Source organism: Oreochromis niloticus, linkage group LG15 (genome assembly GCF_001858045.2).
Source record: "Oreochromis niloticus isolate F11D_XX linkage group LG15, O_niloticus_UMD_NMBU, whole genome shotgun sequence".
Taxonomy (NCBI): Eukaryota; Metazoa; Chordata; class Actinopteri; order Cichliformes; family Cichlidae; genus Oreochromis; species Oreochromis niloticus.
Window position 1 is genome coordinate 15,752,252 of NC_031980.2, and position 25,044 is coordinate 15,777,295.

General features: G+C 39.5%; 1 protein-coding gene across 2 annotated transcripts in view; it reads right to left on the bottom strand.

The window, feature by feature from the left end:
- The window catches only part of rgs6 (regulator of G protein signaling 6), a 101,112-nt gene extending 78,295 nt beyond the window's left edge, over window positions 1-22,817 (bottom strand). The window contains exons 1-2 of one of the 2 annotated variants that reach the window (XM_005475034.3): window positions 22,665-22,817; window positions 15,362-15,679 (exon numbers count right to left, since the gene is read on the bottom strand). In XM_005475034.3, the coding sequence (XP_005475091.1) occupies window positions 15,362-15,589 (228 nt within the window). In that variant the 5' untranslated portion in view covers window positions 15,590-15,679; window positions 22,665-22,817. Of the gene's footprint in view, window positions 1-15,361; window positions 15,680-17,454; window positions 17,575-22,664 lie in introns of those variants that run through there. The other variant, XM_005475033.4, reaches the window with a different exon arrangement.
- Between the last annotated feature and the right edge of the window lie 2,227 nt (window positions 22,818-25,044).

Genomic DNA, 25,044 nt, shown 5'->3' on the forward strand with positions numbered 1-25,044 from the left:
GCCTTTTGGTGTTGCTGAGCTGGCGAGTGCATTCATTCTTCTTTGTATATTCATCCTATATTATTGATTTGGCCTCTTCTAAAGTTTTTGCCATCTCTCTGAAAAGTTTATTTTTTATTATTATTCTCATTATTGTTATTAGTTTGAACGATAGCCTCCTTCACTTGCAGCAACATGTCATTTGGACCTCACATTTGAGTTTCAGTGAACAACAACTAAATGCAAGTTCAACAGCTCCAGATCTTTTTTGTGTTGAATTTGTCATAGGATGATAAGAGAACAGGCCTCAGCTGGCTGTGAAACTGCATGTCAATTGTCCAATTTTAAGCCTTTGAAAATGAGGGACTGCGTTAGAAATGTCTGTAATTCCGAAACAGTTATTGCAATATTTTTGTTACACCTCCTGAATTAAAGATGAAAGTCTGCACTTCAATCATGTATTGATGGTTTGATTTAAAATCCAGTCTGATTGTGTACAAAAGTAAAACTACACTACACCAATAACAGTATGTCATTGTCCAAAAATGTATGGCCCTCACGAAAAACACACTTTATATACAACACAGTGTGTTTAGAAGTTCCACATATCTTTGAATGGTGGGAGCAGGAAAAATATTACTCTGGCAAATTCAGGTTCAGGTTACTTTATCTCTACACATAAATAGATTTGTCTGCAGTGAGGAGTCATCTAACCTCATGCACATTTTCAATACAAATACAGATAGCAGATTAGCATAACACAAAATACTGATGAAGTAAATAAATAATGACAGAATGAATTCACTGATAAATGAAGCTATGGTAGGTGATTTTGTGTCGTTTGGCTTCAAACACATCCAAATGAACATGTGATACAGGACGAACTGACATATCACAGACAGCTTCTGGTCTACTGGGTTCATCTTTAATGATGAGTTATGTTTTTAGAGCTGTCAAATAAATATTAATACAGAGGATAGAAATATTAGGTAAATGTTTTACTGACTTACAAATCAGTCAGTGTGTGTTAATTCTGCGTTAATGTTACACCTCAGTTCATGTACTTTGATAGATTACACTGGGTGGTTTAAAACATGGTTTACATACTGCCACATAATCTGTATCTGTCTCTTTAAAACAGCCAGGAAACTCACTGATCTGAAGTCAAAACCACCACAACACACACACACACGCTTACATATTCACATATGCACCTAGAGATTTGGTCGCAGTCACTTTACATTCATATGAACCAGTGAAAATCGGAAACGCTGACAAGAAGCAAGGCCAAGTGGGTTCATCTGACACCTGCTGTCCAACACAACCAGAGCATGACAAATACACTGATGCCTCAATAGACTCACAAAACCAACTGCCTCTTTTCTGCCAGACAGGAGTAAACAAGTGAATGGCCTTACAAGGAGTTTAGACTAGTCCAGATCAGACTCATTCAAGGGCATCTGCTTGTAAAGTTGACTCCGTTTCTTCCCCGGCTCTGATGCTTTCATGTTTGAACATACACGGGCACACGGCAGGTCTCGTGAAACTGTGTGGAAATTAAAAATAATCCAATGCTCAGTCAGTGTTTTACTCTTCAATCTCTTTAATCACAGGCAAACAAAGAATTAACTGTCATATATTTTAGACTATGACTAAAAATAAACAAAACCTCTCATGTTCTGTCTTAGATGTGGTAAAAGATGCACACGGCTGAAAAATCACTCCTGATGCCAGAAATAACAGAATAAGAAAACTGAATCAGTGCAGGAGTTAAGTGCACTGAGGAGGATTAATCTGGATTAGAAGTGAGAGAAACAGGAACTCAGTGGGGAATCAGGATGTTATTATTTCTGCCGGCACAGGGAATGCTCCCTGAAGGACTGCTGCCACTTTTTCACTGTCAGAACCAGATTCTATCACTAATACTGGCCAGACCTGCTGTCCCGAGTTCCCCTTATCTTTTACTTTTGATAATTACCAAGAAGAAAAGAACGGGGATCACTTTATCCCCTTGTAAAAACAAAACAAAACAAAAAACAAACCCTCCTGTCACAAGTAAAGACATTAATTTCTAAAACAAGGAAAAAAGCGCTTGACATTTTCTTCCAGAGTATGTTTCCCCCTGTGTTCAACTTTTCTTTTAACTTAACAGATCTAGTTTGTGTCATACATCAACAAAACCTTGCAAAACAATTATATCAGCAACAGTGCCGCACTATACAACGTTGTCATGTTGCGGTATTTATTTCAGTCAGACTGATTTATTAGAGTTTGGTGTCTAGGCTCTGAGTTCATCACTGCCCATAAATATAAAAGAGGGGAATAATGAGTAATTATCCCACCCGAGACTACAGGTGGACGCTGGTGTGGTGGAACAGCATGCAGTCATGCAGGGGAGCAGCAGGACTGACATGTCAGAGGGAGAGATGGAAAACTTTGCAGCGTAAATAGACTGCCAAATTGGGAGAGTGTGTTTGGTACGTGAAGTGAGGAGAATGAGGCATGTTAGTGTGTATGACGCAGTGCAGCTTGAGAACTAGCTTGAAGGCTTCACTCCATAAAGCAGTTTGCCCCTTCAAAAACAAGGGTGACAACATGCTTCAGAAAAACCAAAACAATGCAATTCAAATTAAAAGAGTAAAAAGTTAAAAAATGCTGGAAGTAAAAGCTATACAGTAAATAAGAAAGGAATAATAGGGAAACTAAAATCACAAAATGAAAAAATGAAAAATGCATAAAAGAAGGTGCAAAAACTTAAGAGTGCGTGCAGAATGTCACAACAACAAAACTCGGCAGGATAGCACTTCTGACATATCCATCCAAGAGAAACCATAACAGAACAAAGCCCACCATTTTCAAATATAGCATCTAGCTTCAGCTAATGAAGGGAAAGGTGAGTGATTTGGTCACAGGTCAAGTCAATAACAACATTATAAGTTCAGCACTGTTCCCTTTTCCTTTTTCAAGGCATCACCTTACCGAATCTTATGTAAATTTCTTATGTGTGGCCCTCAGTCACACAGGTTTAAAGACCTGTCAACAATCATCAGATAAAGGTGAAAAATGTGTATTACTCGACGTGTTGCAAGTGATTGCTGGATGTTTGCTGTAAAATTTATGGCTACTGTCCTGGTCACACAAGCCTAGAGGCTGGTAGTTGCCCCCTGCGCTAACCATCGTCGTGAGGGGCTGCAGGCAATGGAACTAATTTCACGTTAATTAAAGTTGTGTTAGGGTGCAGCACCAAATTTTTGATTGCTTTGGTTGTAGGCAGATTGCTGAGGTCACTGGTAGTTTTCATAGAAGACACATAGAAATTGTCTGCAAACTAGGTGCCAAGTGGTAGTGAAACTGACGCAAACAGGAAACAATGAGTATTGGCCTGGAAAGAAAAAGTTGTGCCTTTTGAGATGTGCTTGTTTTAGCGTTGGCACAACTTTTACTTTGAAGACGAGCTTTTTGATTTTTGTTGCCGTTTCCAGTTTAGATTGCATTTTCTTTCAACTTCCAGTACAGCAGCGATACTAAATGGTGGCTGTTTGCAGACAAGTCGGCATCTTCCATGCAAGCTGCAGGCAACCGTGGCAATCCTCTAGCAATTAAAGGTTTTGTGTTGCAGTTCCTGCGATTCAACAGATTCTCCAGCAGCTACCTGAAAAGCTGTCAGGCAATACATATTTTTCAGTAGCGACTGGAGGTTGCGGGGGAGTTGTCGGCCGTTCTCTTGGGCCTTAGTCCATTAGTGTTCTGTAAATGACCCCAAATACATGAGTCTCATGATTTGGGATTTTTTTCATAATTTTTTTCCCATTTTTACTTTTTCCCCCCCATTTTTACTTCTTGCCTTTGTACCTTTTCCTATGAGTTTTTAGTGTTATCTATGTCTTATTAGCCAGTTAGTCGCCTCAGTATAAACATTCCCTTATCTTGCCATGTGCCATGTAATGGGAAAATTATAGTTCAGTGGTGTCAGTGCATGGGCAGTCTGTTTACAGGCCAGGGGAAGCTTCATCTCTGCCTGTCTACCTGCAAAGAGCATCTGTTGCCATAGGGTGGGAATGTTCAACACATGGTACAAAAGCAGTCTGGGGACGCTCTTTTTCTTATATTGTGGGTCCATCAGCCAGCCGTGGAGAACAACAAAGGTATAACATAGAAAGAGCTGAAGTGAAACTTCAGTGTCCATGGCAGCCACTGTCTGTGCTTTTGATACGGTACTTTCTGGTCTTTGATATTTGGCTCCACATTTCTCCCTTCCCTGTTTCAGCCCATTCATCAGCCAATCAGCACTCAATCGCTGCACGGCTTGAAGTGTTAAGAAGTGTTCAGTTAAGGGACAGAAAAGCATTAGATACCAGCTCATGAAATGATTCAAACAGGAAAAAAGTGATGGTTTCAAGTTTCAAAGTTAACTCCCATATGCACCGTAAAGATTCGTGTTTCCCAGTACAATTAAATTGTTTCTTTGTCCACAGATGCCAAACAGAATCAATAGAATGAAGGATTATTTTTTTAAAAAAAACAGTAGAAACAATCATAAAGAACTATTTTAAGGACAATAAAAGAAGTACAATGAGGTGTTCAAAATATATATACAAACAAAAAGACAACTTGGAGTACTACGTTAGCATGTGCAGTAGACGAACAGTAGTGTGTTTGCTGATGATGATTGTGTGTTGCATGTCATATCTGAAGTTTGAGGGTTCTCTTTTCAAGTTGAAGTCAGGGTGAAGTCAGGGTGAATGGGGTCACTAACAAACCAACCTTTCTCCTCAGTCCCGAAATATTTTAGTATTTTCCAGGTTGTTGTTTATTTCTTATGGCCTAACCTCAGACTTCCTACAGTTACTGTTATGGTGCTTTGTGCCTGGATGTGTAAACATAATATCCGATGATATATGTCCGTGTTGTATTTTTCAGATAGTTTCACTGCCCTCCAAGTGAGTGAAATGCTCCAAGTTCGCAGGACTGTGGCAACAAGCAAAAATGGAAAATTAAAAAAGTGACGAGTGATCACCTTGTCATCTTAAAATTTGCAATTTAAACTCTCCCAATTAGCCTCTCCCTGCCACCTTGATTTGATTAGCCTGCTGTTCTCTACCTGCTCTGTTATGATGAACTCTCCTCAGATATCTGCGGGCGGCTGCGCTGTGATTAGACGCGCTTAGTCATTTGCTAAGTGACAAACGGGAGCACACAAACCTACAAGCAGGCATGCATGAACACATAACACCACACACACAGTTGCATTTCTTACAGAAAAAGGCTTAAATGAGAACAACAACATTTGAAGTCTTTACATTTACACATGTTATGCCTGCAATACTCTTCTTTACTTCTAAATTTTCATGTCATAACAAGAAATTATATTTGTGTGCTTGTCCCATTAATAACATCCAAACCATTCAATACAATGCTAAATGTCTGAGCAAGATAAATAAAAACTGAGAAAGTCAGACTGAAAATCTAAAAATGATTGAACGTGAGAATGTTGATCCGCAGTATCTGCTTGGATACCGTGATGCCATTGGAGTTCAACAGAGAGCTGTGCACAGATTCAGTGAGCTATGATTCATACTCTTGCTCACCAGCGAATATCTTTGCCATGTGAAATTGCCTAATAAATATGCGCTGGACAGCGGTGACTAGGCATGACTGGAATTTTATGGTTCATAAAGGGGCTCAAAGGCTCAAAGGCATAAAATAAGTCATCACCTTGCGCACTCTGCGTTTCACACTATAAACAGACAATATAGTTATTAACTTCTAAATAGTAACGTTAAATCACACTGAATTGTTTTTATTGCGGCATGGACACTTGAAAAAAATGCATGCAATTAAATTGGGATGTTGTTTATAGGAATTTTAATAAATCACTTAATCTATTTAAACTGTTATTGTGATTTGCCTGCACCGTGAGAGGATTCCTCTGCTCAGAAGAACCCCATACACGTGGAGGAGGGAAAAAAACAACAAGATTTTGCCTCTAAAAACCTTCAACTTGTTTATTAGTTTAAAAGCTGCACTGTAGACTCAAATGGATGAGGGTGCTCACATTAAAGAAAAAGTAAGCATATACCTGAAAATTTGCATATTAACATTTTATTTTCTTCTTGGCGCTTCTTTGATGTGCTCTGAACCCTTCGTCAGGGCGTTTGGCACATCAAAACAACAACACAATGAGCACAACATCCTGCTGGGGCTGTACATTCACCCAACTAAACAACAAAAATACTCCTTTTTTTAAAATTAGGTGGTGTGGGGGGGCAGCTCTGCTGTGAAAGGCTTGAGATCTGAACGTTACACACCGGAGGATTGGGTTAACTTTTCAAACAGCCACTTATTGCTGCTATTGCTTATGTTTCATCCACATGGCAGCAAATGTTTTGTGGCAGCCTCTCCCATAGGCCCTGAACTCAGCCATTTCTAAACAGCGAGCAGTAAGTGCCAGCTTTGTGGCACATGGACATCATGCTGAAGTGGTTCAAGAATAAGGACCAGCACTGGGCTAGTGGTAAAGCAATAAAGGTCTAATGAATCTTAGCTGACAGTAGTTTGATGCCCAATGTCTGCATAAAATATGTTATTTTCAAAAACTAACATTTAATCTTAAATCTTTATTTATAAAGATTTCTTTTTAAATGATTTCTTCTGCAAGAGAAAATGTATTAAAGTTACAGTGTGTCATATCTCACCACTAGATGTCAGTATATTGCAGACTGCAGATAACTGAATTCCGTCTTCTTACCTCTAACAATTCAAGTGTGTAATTCTACCTATGGTAGCCACTGTAGGACAAAAAACTCCCTATTCTGGGTTCATCTGTTGTGAGTGTAGGCTGTCAGTCTGCTGTCAATGTGTGTCCATGTCTATTTACCCTGAAGAAAGCTAGAAAACTTTGTGAAAGAAGTTTGATACGAGACAATAAGTCAGTGAAACACATTTCTGACCAATGACAGCGATACTGAGGTGAGTTGTTAAGGTTATCCTAAACCTTCATGTCAGTAAACGCTGCCGTTTTTGCTGTCCGTCTCTGTTAGCCACTGTTAGCCTCTGTTAGCCTCCGTTACTGAAACTTTCTTTGAAGTGTATCTAACATTTTTCGATTCGGACACTTGGCGAATAAACTCTTATACAATGTGAGAATGGAATCAAACTGTTTATCAATGGGAAAGTGTGATTTTGGGTTTTTTAATAAACACTTGAGCCCAACATTAGCATATTGTTAGCTTATAACCAGCTGCTGTTGTTGTTATTTAGCCTCCTCATTGCGAGTTGTCCGGAGACGGGAGGGTTGCATGTCTAATCTCCTAACAATAAGTACGCTTATGCAAGTTTTCATGAGATAGAGCCCCGACTTCAGTTTAGGAAGTAAGGCTTGTGTGGAGGAAGAGGATGATGTTTTATCCAAATGGCTGCCTTGTTGTGTCCTTCCTACGTGTTTTTAAAAACACCTCGTCAGGTGATAAAACATAGGTATGATCCTTCATATCTTGGGTATGAAGGTGCAGAGGAGTTCTCTTCTCCTCAACCTTTGTTGTAGTACATATGTGGCTGGTTTCTAGCCACATATATAAAACACAATTAGACAGAACAGCGATCTTAGCTACAGTATTTAAGTTGGCAGGGCAACATCGCAGCATCCACATTTTACATATCTCAATTCTTAGTTTATAAGAATGCATCACTTGTTGGAAGACATAATTTTACAGTAATCAATATGCATTTATGTCTATAATATTGTTTTTCTTTTAAATTAATTTTTTTTTTTAAAAACCAACCGACTATACTTTTAAGTTGCCATAGGATGCAGGCGATCTTAAATGGAGCAATTGTTCTGGTATTTATTGCTCCTCTTACAGTAAGTCATTGTTGACAGTTCATTGGTTGTGTTCAATATTTTCTCCATTAAGAGAGCTGATGATGCATATGGAGAAAGGGTTTACATTAACACATGGGGATTTATCATCTTTGTGGTTACGATATATGGTTCACTACTGATATTGATTCCTCTAATCTCTCAGCTGACAAGAACTGCTTTAAAGCACATTATAAGGTCAAAGACATGAGGTTTGTCAGGAGGAGGGTGCTCCAAATAGAGCTTTAGGTAGTCGCTGAAATATCTAGCTTTTGAGGGGAGGCCCTGGGAGGAGACGGGTGATGCAATTTCCCAAAGTAGTGTCTGCATCATTGAAATCATGAGATGTTTTGGCCTCTGACTGAGTTCTGTGGCAAGAGCTGAAAACAGTTGAGAGACTCAAAAATGAAGACTTCGTCATAGGATGGCTGTACATTAAAAAAAATGACGAAACCTGATTTTTGTTAAAAGATTACATTTAATTTCTATTTGCATATGCAGAAAAAAATCTGTAAAATTTAAACAAAAAATTTTAATTGAAAGAGTGGATGGAACCTAACTCATGCCTTAATGCTAGGAACCTGGTGAATATTAAGAGTGTTATTACAGTGTGTTTCTCAGTAGGATTACATACAGATACACAAATGGCCCATCATTTAAAAAAAAAACATGGTTTTTGAATCAATGCACCTCTTCAAACAGTAGCTTCATGGTGGCTTTTCAACCTCCGAGCTCTCTTTTAAAGCACGTTCCAGCGGCCCAGAGGAATACGGGGAAAATGCATCTGTATAAACAGCCTGTTAAGTAAACAGGTCTGCACTTCAACAGCTGCTAATGTCAGACTGGAAATTAAAGAATCGTGGAGGGTGGGGGGTGGGGGGAGGTGCGTTACGCTAAAATAACAGCTCTACAAACACACAAGGACACACCCAAACTGCAGCATGCACAAATGCTCTGTATCCCACTTCCCACCATCTTTTCTTATCACACACACACACACACAGAGTGTTTCTGAGCAGATGCTGGCTGACAGGTTTGAATTCATGCTGGTGAAAAGGTGAGTCAACACCCTCCACTCTTGTCAACAGCATTGAATCTCCTCACCTTAATATCACCTTCTGTGTGTGTGTGTGTGTGTGTGTGTGTGTGTGTGTGTGTGTGTGTGTGTGTGTGTGTATGTATCTGTACCTGCAAGTGTGTGCATTGGATGCTGACAACGAAAAATAATCTAGTTGGGAGAGGGGGAGTAATGTTCAGTGTCTTAGACAAACATATATTATACGCATAGATTTATGTTTTTAAACCAAATAGAATAAAAGCATTAAATATAAATAGAGAGGGGAATTAATTAAAGTGATTAGGAATCAATTAGAACAGCAGACATTAAGATGATAGAATAAGAAAGTGAGGGGAGGGGTAAAAAGGAAGAAGACATGGAATAAAGTCATACACCATCTTTCTAGCAGATGAATGGGTCCCTGTGGGTGAGAGGCATCACTTCTCATCCTAATTACTCTTCAAACACTGACCCAGTATCAGCTCTCATGTTCTACCCGCATTTAACTCTCCAAGCACTAAAATTGTTTTGCAGGAAAAAGTCGGGGTATAAAATTGGAAGTTAATTATCTATAAGACAAAAAAAAAGGAGAAACTTAATTCACCTTAATTCACCATTAATTTGAAGTGGTTTGATAGTTTGGGTCTCAGAGCTTCAGAAGAGGTGAATTTGAAGCACAATTTGCATGCATCATGATTGGTGACTCATCCAAAAAGACTAATGGGAATGCAGTCCTGGGAATACATATTTCATCACAAAGCAACCTTTTGTGTAATCAGAATCAGAAAGGGTTTTATTGCCAAATGTTGAGCAGGTTTACAACATTGCTGCGGTACTTAGTGCAAACATACTGTCAGACAATGCTTAAATAAATATAACTCTGCATGGGCTGCATATAAATGCAATGCAGCCCATGTAGCTGGTTGGAAGTGCATTAGTCTGTTTCATCTTCTTCATAGCAGTTTCAACTGAGCCAGTGAAGACACCGACACCACAAAGTCACAACCAGCACTCTGAATAGATGCCAAACATCGTCTTTAAAAACACGATGATGAAAAATATAATTTTGTCATGACATTCCTCATTAGAACTATTAAAAAATGCTGAATTTACTTAACTACTGTACACAATTGATCTATTTGTCATTAGAAAGCACACCTGCCGGGTGGCCTAGTTGTTCTGTAATCCTTCTAATACTACAGTAAAAATAGAACGACCGCCTCTCTACGTATTGGGGGTTGCATTGAATTTGATCCGATTGGTGAAGGTCTGTACATAACTACCATATAATTCATAAACACAGACAGCCTGCCAATAAATTTCAGTTGCAGTCAGTCTGTGCCAACTTATCTGTGACCCATCTGCAATCTGTCTCTTTGCAATAGAGGATTCAACTCAGCTGGTTGTCAGCTGGTTATGATATTCATAAAAGCAAGGCTGCCGAGTGCCTGTGTCATTTTGTTTAATTGCCATCCTTCAACAACTGTCTCACTATTTGTTGAGGAATTTTTGAACTGAATCTGAAAAACTGAAGGAATGTTTTCGATAAATAAAAATCTCTCCCGTCTGTCTTTTTTTTTTCTTTCCACAAAAAGCTTTTTTGTAACTTGCTTCACTGAAAGTTTTGTTTTTCTCACTATTTCACACTGGATGAAGCAAAACAGATACTTCAAATTTATCTGAGGATATTATGGTTTTAAAATATATCTTGGTGATACTACGACTTCTTTGCTGGACAGAGAAATTATATTAGATGACAGGTGCTCTTATCCTCAACTAACATGTGTAAGGCTGCTGCTCAGATACATTTTAACGCTACAGATTCATATTTTTTTGTAATCTTTCTTTCATCTTCTCCTTATGCTTTGCCTACTGTTTTTCTTTGCTATCAAACTATTTTTGCACTCTTATACCATCTGTTATTTTCTTCTTCCTTGTTTTTCAATCTCTCCGCACAGCTTCTTTTTCTATCTGTAAACTCTCGTCTCTATCCTGCATCAGGAACTCGTTTATTTATTCATTTACTGGCAATTGGAGTCCTGCGATTCCAGCTCCACCTCCAGCATCTTTAGATAAATGACATTTCCAAAGCCAGATGGACTACAGATACTGAAATAGTCTACCATGAGTTCATCAGTCCTACCACTTATCAACATTCAGATTTTTCTGTCTCATTGTTTTTCTTGTCATCATGGAAAGATGAGAAGAATTGTTTAAAAAAAAAGAGGTTCAAATACACTTAAAATCCTGCAACACCGCACAGAAATGATCCAATGAAAAAGCAGCTGAGAACAGAGGGTGAATGTGTAAGTCAGATGAGTCAAAATACATAATCAATACACAGATTGATCGATACACAGAGGTTCATCTCACTAAAATTATTTTTCTCAGCAGGAAATCTCCAATTATAGATCCTTCATCAACATCACCAGTAAATACTTTATTATATAATTATTATATAACAATAAGACACTCAGAGTGAGTAACATTGTATCAGACAATGCAATCTCATTATCCAGTTTCAGGATATTAAGACACACGTGTCTTCAGTTGCATTCATCCAAATGGGGACAAAATCTATACTGTAGATATCCTCCTGCATCAAATCATCCATAGACCCTTCATACAGATATTCAAACCCAACATTCTTAGCATCTTGGATAAATCATAAATCAATAAACCATTCTTCTTAAATAGCCTACAGCAAGAACTCAGACCTACCCAACTGTAGCATCAACAACAATATCCAGCTATGGACTTTCTGCTGATGATACCACTGTTTTCTTTTCTGGTGGTGGACACACATTGCTGGGGTCGGCTAATGATGAAACTGAAACCTTTTAAATTTATTTGACATAAATGCCTTTAACACATAGGTAAAACAAGATGGCTTATTTTAGGAAATTGAATTTCCTAGTGTGATAATCATAAACCTTCTTGAAAATCTATTTTAAGATATACTCTGCCAGTTTAAATTCTTGCATTATTCTTTAATCTTGTCTTATCTCGGTTATTGTGCTGAACTATGAGATAAAACAAAGTTACAAAACGTACAAAAAAGAGAATATTTGTGGGATTGGTTGATTTGGTCAATTTAACACTTGTATAAATTCTGTTAAAAGAATTATATTAAAATATTAGCCATAAGAGATTGGTCAACTGAACACAAGAGAAATCTCAATTTTAAAGTCAACTTTTTGTTAGAATACAAAAGAAACAAAAGTATGACTAGTGAATAGAATAGAATAGAATAGCCCTTTATTGTCATTGCACATGAACAATAAATATTAGATCATTTAAATACATGTATACAAAGAATATATTTGCACAATGACTACCATGAGCTGTATTTTGACTTATTTGTAGGAAATGGTAAGTTTAGTTGAAAGTTGTGCTTATTTTGTTTGCCTTTTGCCTTTTAAGCGCATGTGCATATGAACATATTGTGCAGTCATCTGCATGTTTATATTTGTCTGCATGTACAGTGCTGTGAAAAAGTATTTCCTTCCTTCTTAAGCTCTTTTTTGGTGTATTTGTTTTGCTTTTGTTGAATGTTTCAGATTAAACAAATCCAAACCTACTTGATCCTTTGTCTAAAAGTATTTGCTCTCTAAACGTAATAACTGGTTGTGCCACCCTTGTCAGCAAGAACTGCAATCAAACATTTGCAATTACTGGGAACGATTCTGCATGGCTCTGGAGGAATTTTGTCCCACTTTTTTAATTTAACCATGTCTGAGGGTTTTCAAGCATAACATTCATTTTTGAGGTCATGCCAAAGCACCTCAAACTGATTTGAGTCCAGACTTCGCCTAGATCGCTCCAAACCCGTCTTGTTTTTTTCATTTGGGTTTTATTGGTTGTTTGTTTCTTTAGTTGCTTGTTTTTTGCCATTCGGAGGTTGACTTGCTTGTGTGTTTCAGGTCATGATCTTGCTGTAAAACTAAAATGTGCAGGACATGAACTGATGGTCAGGTACTGTCCTTCAAGATCTTTTGGTAGAGAGCAGAATTCATGGTTCCATCAAGTAAGGCAACTGGGACTGCTTTGCTGAAACATCACACCACCACCACCACGTTTGACCGATGATAATGTTTTTTATGAAATGTTTTTATGCCACCTACCGCGGGACTCAAACCTTCCAAAAAGTTCAACAACAAAAGTCTTGGGGGTATATCGAGATATTTCTTGGCAAATGTGAGATCTTTGTGTTCTTTTGGATGAGCAGTAGTTTTCACCTTGGAACTCTTGGATGCCATTTTTGCCTGGTCTTTTTCTTATTGTTGAATCATGAAATCTGACCTTAACTGAGGCAAATGAGGTCTGCAGTAGATGTTGTTTCTGGATGAGTTGTCGATGTAGGCCAGCCATTCCTGGTAAGGTTTGCCACTGTTCCAAGTCCCCTAACCTTAGAAATGGCTTTATAACCCTTTCGTGATAGATTACAGTGACTTTGTTTCTTAGATCTTAACATGGTGTGTTGATCCTGCACCTTTTTATTCAAACTTGAATAAAAATAAATAAGTAGAATACACTCTAGATATGAAGTTAGCTCTTGATTTGAGTCATTTGAGCACTTGTTAGATTAATTTAACCAGAAAAGGTTATCTGTCCAAACAAAAAGCAAAAATAGTGTTTGCCACTACTAAGTTTTTATCTTCAAGTGCTGCTTCTTTATATTGTCAAGTGCAAGTGCTGTCACTGTGGTTCATTTCCAGGCTTCATCAAGACTGAATAGAATGCAAAGTAATTTGATAATGCCCACTCAGCATTTAAACAAGTTCTCAGCCTGCATTAAATATCCTTCACATCTCTGATCGCAGAATTTAGTGCTTACTGACAGAGAGAAATTATTTCAGCCAATTTCACCCCATAATTCTTGCATTACAGACACACTATGGCTAGTAGAGATCATTTTCCATCACTCTCTTCTCATCTTTTTCATCTCCTCATCCCTATAGAGCCACACTTCCGTGGTCACGATAAATAAGTAAAAATGTGCACTAGCTGCCTGCTGGTAAACAATACTGACACGTTCATTTAGCACAGGAGGCAAGATTGCCCTCAGAGTAAATTCATCTCCTTCCCCCTTGTCTTTAATTCAGGTTGGGGTGACATGAAGCGACATAGTGCATTGATTTCTTCCGGAGAAACAGTATATTCTAATTCCCTTTCACAATGAAGTCAAATGTCAGGGTCAGCCACAAAACACGCCTTTAAACGGGGTGGAAACTTACAAAACATGGCAACCGAGCCTCCTCCCTTATATTTTATGTACAACATTTTGGCATTAATTTATCATGGACAGTTTCATTTGTGGTGTGAAACTGCTTCTAGACAGCTAGTCCTTCTGGACCAGCATTTAGGAGTTAGTGTTTTTTTCCACTATTCTTTATTTATCTATGGTAGTTAATGCAGTTGTCAACTTGCAGTGGTGGCTCAGCTGACGCCTTATGTAGTCTCTCACTTCACTCTTCTTCTAAAACCCCATTTCTCACAAAGATGTTCTGCTATTTCCGAAACTATCCTCTCCATAAATTTGATGTGTGTCTTTTCTGATCAAAAGAAACATACTGCAAGCTTGTTTATGAAAAACAATCTCTCACTTTTTTCGCCACCTGTCCAAAAGCTCTCCATCTCAGTTTGCAGCAAGAGCCTTCATTTCTAGTGTCATACATCAGGGCAGCAGCTCTTCAAATACATATGACTCCAGCAGCTCCAAGAGGAAATTGCTGCATCACCAGCCAATAGGAATTAACTTCAATTTTAGTATGTAGCATCCTAATTATCCATGATAATTAGTTAAATGTGTGCACCAGCTGCCTGCTGGTAAGTAATGCGGTCACAGCTCATATTCATTTAGAAGAGAAAGCAAGACTGCCTTTGAAATACATTCATTTGTCTTTTAATCAGCTCTGTGTGGCATAAAGTAACTAGGCTACTGTAGATGAATAATAAACCTCTAAAGCTCTGGGTTATAATCATACCTATAATTATACCACCTATACAGTAAATCTCCATCTCTGATGACACAGACATCAAAAAGAAAGTCATTTTGTCCTGTTGGAGTTTTTGCTGACACTCTGGCTTCCTCCAGTTAAAATAAATGTAAAAGATGCTTACATGTAATACATGTAAAAAGAATGAAACTAGTTTACGAACTGGCCTCACTGATTCCAGCCTTTCGTAGAAATCTCAGAATCACCTGAAACTAATAAAATTTGCTCCAAAACCCTCACAGATCATCTGAATGTTCGCTTTATTTGTTATTCAAACTTACTTTCGAGTTTGACTAATAGCAAAGCCAATAAATCATTTTGCACTGAAGCGCTTAAAAAGCATTCCCCGTCCTACTCTCTCAAGTCTGCAGCACCACCAGCAGCAACCGGTTCAAATTTGTCTACCAAAACCACAAACTCGTTATTGTAAGTCAGCAAAAAGATGCTGGAGATTATGCTTGCACTTACCTTTCTGTAAACAATCATGTTGGGCGTGTCATCATCTGGGTCCACGCTGCTCATGGACCTCATGGAGAGCAGAGGTCGAGACGGGGTCGTCTGGGCGATCTCCTTCGGTTCCTCGGCCCCTTCGTCAGGTTCGGTCTTCTCCACGGGGCTCGACTGCTGCTGCTGCTCCTCTTCCTTCTCCCCTCCTTCCTCCTGCTGTTGCTGCTGCTGCTGCGGTGCCTCAGCCATCTCTCCCTTACAGTCGCCTTCCCCGTGTGTTAAATTATCCTCTCTTCTTTGTCTTCTCTTCTTTATGTCCAACTGTGCTGTCTCCAGAGTCTAGGGAAAGAAAGAGAAAGAGAAACAAAGTGATAAATTGGACCATAGAACTCAGCATTGGGCTCCAGTCTCCCATGTCTCTCTATTTTCTGGTTTTCTGTCAGCAGCCACAGGATGGATGCAATGGAGGCGTCATCAATTCTCCTACTTTTCTCTGTTATCGCTTCTCCGCTATTCCCCCCAGACCCCTGTCACATGAGACTGAAGTTAAAGGAGAATAAAATACGTTCTGTTTTTGCTTGATTCTTCCAGTCAATCATTTCAGTTTGTGGGACATCATATTTTCTAGCATATAAGAGCGTCACTTGCTTCTTTCCCATAAAGGATGTGATGTCTTGTTTTACAAGGGGAATAAAAATGTGTTTCTTCAGTTAAAATTAGACATCATGTGCATGAATTAATTCAAATGATGAAAACCAGTCAGATGAATATCTCATTTTGAAACCTAATTTGCACGTTCATTTCCATTCAGAGAAGCAGAAGGATAGCAGCAAGAGTGAAAGGGAAGGTTTACAAGATGGTAGCAAGGCCTGCTATGATGTATAGTTTGGAGACAGCAGTACCGACACAAAGACAGGAGACCGTGCTGGAGGTGACAGAGTTGAAGATGAATTGTGTTACAAGTGACCAAAATGGACGGGATTAGAAATGAGTATATCAGAGGGACGACTCAGGTCGAGCAGCGTGGAAACTATGCGGAGGATGCTGAAGATGGAGTTGCCAGGCAGGAGTAAAAGAGGAAGAGCACAGATAAGATTCATGGGTGTAGCAAAGGAGGACATGGAGACTGTTGCAAAAATGATTGCACATTATTCCAATAAACCACTCACAAAGTACAGAAACAAACTGCAGCAGGTTAAAGGTTGATTTTAAAACCCATAAAATTGCCCTTTAATTTACTACAGAACAACCGATCACCAAATCATGCACAATACATGCAATATATATGACTCCACACACACACACTTGTGACATCCCATTACTCAGGCCTGTCTGTGCTCTTCTGACAGCTGTCAAAATATTGTTGTGTGACACTTGAGCTGAGATTAGGTGCAAGAAGGAGAAGGTTCAAAGGAGGATAGGGGGCAAACAGCTGGAAAGAGAAATGAAACACACTTGAAACCCTGGTTTCTATATGAGGGCTCCATCTATGCATCCTCTTTTCCTCTGTGCTCATCAGTGCCAGAAGATTTTATCCCAAACGTAACTGGGACCAGATGCCTTTCCATTTAGTCCATTATAAAAGAAATAATAGCTTCTGACTGATTCATCTGCAGACAGCTAGTCTCTTTGCTGGCTGCAACACAGTAAATGTGCAAAATAACGTTACGCAGGCCTGGAAATCTAAACAATTCTGCACTCGATTAAATGAGTCTGGTTGCAAACCGCGCAATGAAAATGCAAATCTAATCTAATCTGCGCACTCTATAGGAAATGTTACGATAGCGAGCTCGTCCTTGTGTTGCAGATAACTGAATCCTTACAACAATAAACCTGGAAACTGCCAAATGTGCACTCATGATAATGGAAACACATTCCATTATTTCATTTCAATTTAATTTATTCATTTCTTTTGCAATGCAAACCAGAAGAGTTTGCACATAATCTCAGTGAGACGGAGGTTTCCTGGAAACATTTATCTGAGAAAATATTTGTAGAAGAAATTATAGACTTTAGGTGTATGACTGGAAGATAAATCTGCTCAGAGAACAGTGGTATTTTCCACTTTGTGTTTCCTCTCAGTAAAATCTTGAAAAAAAGACCATCACACTCACCACTAAATATAAAGAACTGAAACGTGAATGAAGTCCTGATGCAGGTTAACAAAGCAAAATGTCTTCCTAGAACTGGCCAAATGTTGGCAAAGAGTTTTTAATAGTGTCCACCTGTGCTTTGTAAACCATGTGTACATGGGAAATGTAGTTCACATGTGTAGTTCCCAAAAGCTAGCATGAATGGTGAGAAGGAGATCAAAACTAAAACCTGAGTTAAAGTTCTTTTTTCTTTAAGTGGGAATTCACTGTAAGAAACAGTGTTTTTAGTCATTTAAATGTTTATCTATTGCTTATTTACTTTGGTGCAGTATGAATGGGCAGAGGAAAACTAGCAAAACTTCAAAATACAGGACGATCGTGGCTCAAGAGTTGGGCGTTTGCCCTGTAATCAGAAGGTTGCCGGTTCGAGCCCCGGCTTAGACAGTCTCGGTCGCTGTGTCGTTGGGCAAGACACTTCACCTGTTGCCTACTGGTAGTGGTCAGAGGGCCCAGTGTCAGGCAGCCTCGCCTTTGTCAGTGCGCCCCAGGGTGGCTGTGGCTACAACGTAGCTTGCCATCACCAGTGTGTGGATGACTGGATGTGTAAAGCGCTTTGGGGTCCTTAGGGACTAGTAAAGCGCTATATAAATACAGGCCATTTACCAAAAGTTAAGTCACATTTTCCAAAACTGTCCACAGGCTCAGACTGGAGTCAGAGTCATTGCCGGGCCAATTCTAGTCCCGAGCCTCATGTTTGACACCCCTGTTGTAGGAGAAAAAATTGAATTTATCTAATTTAATCAATTTGTAAATATTAACCGTGTAAAAATGTTGTCAGGTGAAAGAATAAAGGTATCTGACACAGAGTCAGTGTGGGTGCCTGCATCCGCAATATCATCATCGTGAGCATTATGTGTTGATATGCTATTTCAATCGCGCATAATCTCGTATTCTGAAGCAAAATTAGAAGTTAAAGAACTGCCACAAAGCAATTTCTGCTTCATGCCCAAAGAGTGAAAAGAGAAAGGAAGCAAAATGAGAGCAGACCTGAGCGTGGCTGGTTGTAGGATGATTGGGTTTGGCATGTTGGGAAACATCCACGGATCTGAAGACAAGATCAATACCACTCTCATATCTGTATGGAAACTACGAAGCTTCAGCCAGAGTCTAGTGTAGCTCAGCTTAGCTCAAAAACAGGAACACCTAGATTCTGTATTATATTTAGTTCCTGTATTACTCATGAAGCCGTTTGCACAGACACATAGTGGTAGCACATCTGCTTTCGTGCTAGTAAGCTAAATAATTAAATAATAAGAATCAAACTAAAGTTAAGAAAGTGGTTTTGACTGGGTTAAGAGTAAATGGCAGTTTTGTGTCATCTGAAGTGAATTTAATGTCCTTTTTAAGTCAATACTTTCATCAACCAGCTGTTTGTGTGTGTCTGAATGTGTGAGAGGACATACTGTACAAAGTGTCCATGTTTCCAGGAAAAGGAAAAGGCAGGAAAGAATCTGAATCAGTGGCTTTCAGCCTACTGTCTTCATTACAGGGACACCGTCTGCTTTAACTGCTACTCCAAACCAGCAGTTAATGCTTAGAAGTGATGCCTGGTTTATTTCTCTGAACTGCTCAAGTTTAAACTCCCATTTTCTTTCCATCTTGCTCCTGGAATGTCGTAAAGTCGCATAGGCTGGGATCAATACCTCCAACATTCGCTCTAACTCTGGATTTTGCAAAGAAATGAAATGTTCAGGTTGAACATTCACATGAGATCATCCTCTATCACACAGTTATTTAATTAATGGTTCACAGGGGAGCCTCACCCCTGTTGATAGAGACGCTTTAGTTGGCCTAATTGCTTTAAAGAACTTCCAGAGTCAGCTTTGGTCACCTTGAAAGCCTCTGATGTAATGCCTAATCTATTTATCCAAAATTAGATGAACGTGAGGATGAAGAAGATATAAAGGGACCGCACACGCCTCATTTTATGAAACGCAAACAACATGTTTTTACAGAAGAATTAAAATCTTCCTATGTTAAGCCCTCAAACTGCTTCAGAACCGCCAGCCCAGGAAACTCCTTCCTGTGGCGTTTACGAGGCTTCAATCGATGTGCTGCGATGTCTTCGCGAGAGCCTGTAGGTGTAGAGTCCTTTGTTTGTTCGGCGCTCGTGTTAGCTACGTACAATTAAACCAACTGCTTGGCACACAGAGTAAAGCACAGTCTTTTAAACTTCACTTAAGCTTTATTTTTGTTCTTCTTAAATGCAAAAGACTAACAAGCACGCTTGAATTTTTTTCAGCTGATGTCTTCACCAGCTCAGCGTTCAGCTCTACATAATTGGAACAAATCAAGCGCTGCCACAGAAATGATACTCGATTGCAAGAAAATGAACACTGAGGAAGGCATCAGTCAAAACATTTGTGCTCGCTGCTCTTTTGCACTACAAAGGAATAACAACAGCGAAAGTGTTGTGATGTAATTTGAAGTCATTGAAGAAGAAAAAAATAAAATAAAATAAAAATAGGCCCCAGGTTTCAGGAAATTAAATGACTGAAAGAAACGCATGACATTTATTTTTATACTTGTCGCAGATTAATACTCTAAATTATTCTGATTACATTTAGAGGTGAACATTTATTTAACCACCCCCCTTTCCTTTAAAACACGCTGCGATGACAGGAAGTGGATGCGGTGAGTGAGATCTCTTGCTGTGTCGAAAGTCTGCGCTATCCTTTTCCCTCTGGACCCTCCACAGTGCAACGCACACCCAGCGTTTGCTTCACCTTCCATCGAAAACCACCCCAGGGAGGGCTGCATGAGGATGTCTGGCTATTTTACACAAAAGCCTGGCTACAAATATAAGGGACACCACCAGTTTAGAAGCCAGTCAACCTTATAAAGAGTCAAATGTGTGGAGTTGTGTGTGTGGTTTATCAGGCAGACTGCATTTAACAGCATATGTCACACAGTAATGGTTCATTCACATCTTGTTTAAGGTAAGAAACATATTAACAGCTTCTGTATATTTATGGTACAGTACTGTATCTTTTTCTTGTGTGATCATGTAAATTCAAGTTCAAATCCTTGATTGTTTTTTCACGTGTGATCTAGTTACCAGGGTTTGTGTAGAAGAAACTGTGTTGAGGTTTAGACAGCAATGAGTGAGACTGCCATAGAAATTCGCCAGTCTTCACCTTGGGTGGTTGATACAATTTTGAGCAGGTCAGGAATACTGTAACCTTGTGAGGCAAGAACTGAATACCAAGCTGCAAACACAGTTTAAGCATAACAGGAAACTGAATTCAGAGTACACAGAGGAGGACACCCACAGGTAATTTTAGGGTAATAAACTGTTTATGCTCTAATAGTGTTCCTCTTTATATTACTGTAGTAGCACTAATATGACCGTAAAATCTCATCCACACTACTGACAATACGATGTCATAAAGCTTAAAGGACAGTATTCTTAATTACTGTAAATCCAGCTACCAACCGGGTCATTCCAACACAAATCTTCACATTTTTTAGAACATTTTCTGCTCACTCGTTCTTTTTTTCCACTTTTTTTTGTTAGATATTCATGTTCAAGTGTTGTCTCAGATTTTCAAAGTGTGAAAAAGAGCAGGTAATATTAAAAAAAAAAAAGTATTTGATATAAAAAGCAACAAACTTTGGACATAAGATTTTTAGCCAAATTGGAGATAGGCAAGCAGAGAGCCCACAGTGATTTGAGACGGAATGACCTTTAACAGTGAAATTACAGTGTAGCGTTCATTGAAATGAATCTAATAAAGTATTGTGCCACACCTCTTAATCTCTGAATTCAGGTGTTTTCAGCTCCATTCCCATAGCTGTATGAAATCGAGCACCTGCCCATGCAGTTTATTAAAAGTTGGTTTCAAGGTCTCAGCAACATTGAGCAGCAGTTTCTTAACTGCTAACCTAACTGGGGGTCATATAAGTGCTGGAGCCTGCTTGATAAGAGTTCAGCAGCCTACAACAAGGCTAGGCTAGACTATTAAGCCCCAAATCCACAGCTAGGACCAACTTTAGAATCACCATTTAACCCGTCACTGGACTGTAGGCAGAAAGATCTTGGAGGCTTCGGGAGACATGCAAACCCCACAAAGAAAGGCCAGAGCCTCCTCCAAAATCTTCTATCACTTGGGAATTTATTTTTAGAACAATGTAGGAGTGATTACCTGGTCACAATATAAAAACTTATATGCTTTGTGAGGCTGCGACAAATCAGTCACAAGCGTTTTACTGATATAAGCCACTGGTGCTGGCCGATAAGGCCAAAGCTGGTACTTGTTTATCTTTTTCAGTTCATCCTCAACCTTTAAAGATCTTTGATTTTCTTCTACAACCCAAAATTTTTTTTACATGATGGTGACGTCAAAACTTGTGCATCCACATTTGACCATAAAGTCAAACAGGTAAACAAAGCTCTGACGGTCCACAGATAACTAAATCAAGATAACATGTAATTATGCAACATTAATATAAACATCAGTATCACTGCTTAATAGCCAGAACCGGGCTCAAATCGTCTTCTGTCTTAATGTGTGGAGAGCTTAAGTTTGATGGATGATGGTCGTGCATGTCTGCATACCAACAGTGACATAGATCTCTCTCTCGGTCTCACTCCGACCTCTTTCTGTGGTCTCTCTATCCTCTCAGAACCGCTTCACCCCCCGCAAACACACATCCAGCAGTCTGCAGCCTAATTTACAGTCACTCTCAGTGAAACACACGACACAGCCCGCAATAGCCAGCAGCACGCATTTTTACGCGCGTACTTTACCCTACACACATACACACACACACCACACCTCTCTCACTATCTTCCTCCCAAATTTCCGTGCGAATCCAAACAGATGCACAGAGGACGAAAACGCGCAAATTGATTTCAAACATGCACTTGTGCACTTCAAGTGTCCCCCGACTGATCACCTGAGGTCTCTTTAATCGCAGGTGGGGAAAACTGCATCCTTCGTGTCACCCTCCGAAATATTAATTACTCCAACAACATCCAAGCAATACCTCAAGCACAGCAAACTGAGAACACCGCTGCAATGACAAATAACAGAGGCTTTACCAGTAGGAGCGTTAAAAGCGCACGCAACAACATTTCAGTTTTCTTTTATGCATCTTTCACCACTCTAATAATACCGCCACTGGTATTCCTTCTGCTCCAGCCTCTCCCCCTTCTTCCCGTCCCTTACCTCTGCAGCCGGCTTATCTCTCTCTCGGAGCTCCGGAGCCAAGAAGCAGCTTCACCGACCGACCCATCAAACCGCCGCACAGTGGAGTGAGAGAGAGAGAGAGGGAGGGAGAGAGAGAGGGAGAGAGAGACCGTGTTTGGAATATGGGAATCATTATACTGCAACAGTTCAGATAGTAGGTGTGCTCATTTAATATCGCACCTGTGGTATTCCAGGGCAATCCCAAACTTGCACGAATTTGGGATTTTAGGAGTTTACTCGGAGTGTGCATCTCTCTATTGTGTGTGATTGTCAATCCCCCCCCGATGAAGGTTCACCTACAAATTAGGTGGTTGGTTTTTTGTTCAGGGTCAGGGGAATGTTGTGGTTATGGTCATGGTTAGGTTGGGTTTGTAGGACAGCGGAAAAGCCAGCTTTACATCTGTGTAGGCACCATTTATCCTGAAGATTAACAGATACTGTATAATACATTCAACCAATTGTATAAAGACAGTAACTCAAGATTTGATATGTTCACGTACTGGCTCTGTTATCTGTACTGTTATCAAATAAATATTGTCTGTAAACAATTTTTAGATTATTGCATTCTGTTTGTATTCATAATTTACACGGTGTCACATAAAGTGTCCAGTCAAGCTAGTCATATTCATATGTTCCATTATCATAAGTTGTGAATTTTCCCTGCAGGGTCTTATGGTTTTACACAATAATACTTGACCCTCTGTCTGCAGACACAAGTCCCTGTGCTGCTGTTTCCCCTCTTTGCCTTAAAATCCAGTGATGTCATAATGCCCACACAGGATATGAGAAGATTTGACTGCAAAACCAGGAAATTGTATGTGAGAAACCAACATACATGCAGACAAAGAAGGTATGTTTTCCAAACCACTGTACTCACACTGTTCATAATTATCCTGATAATACAGCATGAAATTACTATAACACGAATATGGACACACCTTTATTGAAAAAAAGCTGCATGATAGAAAAGAAGTTTCAAAATAAAATGAAAACAAGTTAGAATTGGATAAATGGAAGAAAATGGATGCTAGAGGTTGTGCCTGGAAATGAAAGGCAGCTAGGTGAACATTTACAGAAGTATTAAAGATCCACCAGGACCTCCATGAATCATGTTTGTGAACTGTAGGAGAATTCAGCGCCGCTAAAAACAGTCATGTTTACATTTTGAATTAATCTGACTCCTGAGTGGTGTTTGCCAGAAATGAAGAACCATCATCTTCCAGTGTGTTTGCACATTTCTTTCTCCAGATGAATAATATTTAAATTTGAACCACCTCATCCAATTTCTCTCTTGCTTTCTCTGCTTATTTATGCTGTTTTGAAGCTCGCTCTTCCACCGCCACTGCCATCGCCTTGTCAGTGGCCGTCTCAAGATAACAATTAGTTCAATGAAGAGAAAGGAGGCTTTGTTGGATAACAAAATTAGCCCATTGTCATAGGGAAAACAACTAAGAGAATAGGGAAAATGCACTAATCAGGCACAACATTTAAAAAACCACCTGCTTAATTTTGCCAAGGTCCCACCTTGTGTGGTCTGTAAGGACATGGATGGGGGGAGGGGAACCAAGACGCTGGCAGCAGATCATTTGAATTCTGTCGTTTCACAGTTAAGCATTTATGATCAGGGTAATCCAACAGATACTCAATCCAGCTTAAATATGTGCATTTGGAATTCTGGTTGAACATCCTGGTCTCTTTGCTGGGTTCCTTGAGCTGTTCTTGAGCAGTTTTTGCATTGCTGGGGAGGTCGCTGCTATTGTGCAGGGGGTGGCAAGTGACAAATTAACATCTGCATGGATGCCAGGATCCAATATATCCTAGCGTAACCTTGCACTATAATGAGATAATCACTGTTATTTTCTTCTCTTATCAGTAGTTTTAAGTTTTCAGCTGATTGGTGGATATTTATAACTCTTCTAAGTGCTTTTGTAGCTTTGAATTTTAAATGTACGGCAAGGCACTTCAACATTTCTGAAATAAATGCAGCCACAAGCTTGCTAATATCCCCTACATGGGAAATTATCTGAAATACCCACTCCCTCTCTTAAGTCTTTTTCGTTTTCTTTGCTCTTCGAGCCTTCCCCATACTCACCCCCGCTCCCCATCTTTCTTAGTGTAATTGCTCCTAATTTCTCATCTTCAACATATGCAAGGCCAACAGCTTCAAACCAGCGAGCTGCAAGCCCAGCAGATAAACTCTTAGCTGATGGGGACTCTCGGCCAAGCACTGAGGCACATCAAAGGCCCTGATGCAATGATGGACTAAGGGAGGAAACTGGGTGCTTACTACAGCCAGCAGAGGTTTCTTCACTTTGTGTGCGTGTGTGTGTGTGTGTGTGCATCCTAGTATCACATGAAA